Here is a 2,138-nt window from a genome sequence, read left to right on the forward strand (position 1 = left end):
AAGCCCTGTGTGTGTGTGTGTGTGTGTGTGTGGGTCCCCAACTTCACTTGACAATCGATAGTGGTGCATTTACGTACCCGTAACTTAGCGGTTCGGCAAAAAGGACCGATAGTACTTGGTTTACAAAGAATAAGTCCTGTGGTCGATTTGCTCGACTAAAGACTGAGATCTAGCTTGGCTGCAGTCAAATTACTGGAACAAGTAAAAGAATAAAAGGAAAGAATATTTTAACCTTCTCTGTTCCACTGATACCTTTAGTAAGGTAACCAATATTATTTGTATGTCGACTGATAATTTCATTAATTTCCCCATAAATTTCTGTAAGGTAGTATATAGACGGAAGATAAAATTTCAAATAAGTTTCACCGACCGACAACTATTAATTTCTTCGGTTTTTAACTTATTTTTATGATACTTAACAAAATTATTGATGACAATTCTGCTTTATCACAGGAAACACAGCCCCTGAAATTTCCGGTGAAGAAACTGTTAATATAATTATAAATCAAACAGCCACTGCCATTCTCAGTGTCACAGATGCTGAAAATGATACTATCACAGTCATAAAGCAACAAGGTGGCGAGTATTTTAATGTCAGTAAAAACGGATCCAATATTACATTATCAATATATTTGATGCATTCAAATGCAGTTAATATCAGGTGAGTTAAAGATGAATTTTTAACCATGTTATTTCATTGTATCATTGACGCACATTGATGAAATTTTGCAGAGCTCTTAAATTCACAGAATACTGTTGTTCTCATACAATTAAAATTCAGTGCTGCAGTTCGATTTGAAGTAACAAAAGACTTCATATCAAATTGACTTGAGATTTGAAACTCCTGGAAAATATAACCTTAAAACGTTTCATTGTGTATATTTGGTAGAGCAATTTACATTTTGCATGGAATAAGGTTCCTCATCGAAAACCCAGCCCTATTTTTATAGTTAAACCATAAAGGTTTAAGTAATGCTAAAATAGAACCGCTTAATATAGTTTAAACAATAATCAAATACAATGAGTTTAGTTTAACCATAGTTAAACAATTGCTATAATCAAATTACTTAATTTTATGCAGTGATGAAATCATATCGTTTGATTAACCGGTAATAAAATCAAATGAATTGAATTTAATAGATACTAAAATTAAATAAGTGATAAAAAATTAAATAACTTAATGTTTAATCAGTAGTAAGATTAATTATTTAAAAATTAAACGAATGATGGATTTGTTCGAAGTTTAATCGGCGATAAATTTTAAATGCACCAGAAAAACTTACATCCATGTGCACGTACATATATACATACATGCATACATACATACTTCATACATACATTACATAAATATTCCGGAATAATCATTATCATAATCCCCCTCCCCCCTCTTAATCATCATCATCATCATCATCATCATCAAGTTTACACGACAAACGTTGAAATAGCATAACGGAAAACTTTAAAATATGTTGTATGTTTAATTAATGCATATACTGATATTGTTATACTTCTTTTTCAGCATTATTGCTCAAGATGGCAAAAATGCTTTCTCTGCCGAATTCATTATGAATATTGTGCTATGCAGTGGATGTTCTGGTCACGGAAGCTGCGCAAAAGATAACCCAAAAATCAGAACAGAAAACTTTATGCTGCAGTCATGTGACTGCAAAAAAGAATATGCTGGTGAGAATTATAAATCATGTGCACAAACTCATATGAATATTTTATTTATAATAATATAATGTATATTGTGAAAAAACAGTTGCTGACTAAATGTATGTGCTTAGCCAAACCCAATCTATATGAGAATTTAGACAAATGAAATGTAGTGGCAATTTAAAGGAGTAAAGATTTTGACCATGTGAACCTCCGATGTACATTGCTCATGTCTCAACAAAATACACATCTCTCTTCTCATGGACAAGTAGTTTTCTATGGCAAGAAACTTTTGCAGTGTATGCTGCAGTCTCCTATTCCGATGCAGAAATGCAGAATGAAATAACTTGAATGAGTGGCTCAACTTCACTATATTATATACGTATTTCTTCTTCTTCTTCTTCTTCTTCTTCTTCTTCTTCTTCTTCTTCTTCTTCTTCTTCTTCTTCTTCTTCTTCTTCTTCTTCTTCTTCTTATTATTA

The 2,138-nt window shown here is 31.8% G+C and overlaps 1 protein-coding gene across 1 annotated transcript in view; it reads left to right on the forward strand.

The window, feature by feature from the left end:
• LOC106877398 (mucin-4) overlaps positions 1 to 2,138 on the forward strand; it is a 49,009-nt gene that overhangs the window by 22,796 nt on the left and 24,075 nt on the right. Inside the window, exons 12-13 of the mRNA XM_014926292.2 lie at positions 454 to 661; positions 1,520 to 1,683. Of these exons, the coding sequence (XP_014781778.2) occupies positions 454 to 661; positions 1,520 to 1,683 (372 nt within the window). The remainder of the gene's footprint in view (positions 1 to 453; positions 662 to 1,519; positions 1,684 to 2,138) is intronic.

Source organism: Octopus bimaculoides, chromosome 6, assembly GCF_001194135.2.
Source record: "Octopus bimaculoides isolate UCB-OBI-ISO-001 chromosome 6, ASM119413v2, whole genome shotgun sequence".
Lineage (NCBI taxonomy): Eukaryota > Metazoa > Mollusca > Cephalopoda > Octopoda > Octopodidae > Octopus > Octopus bimaculoides.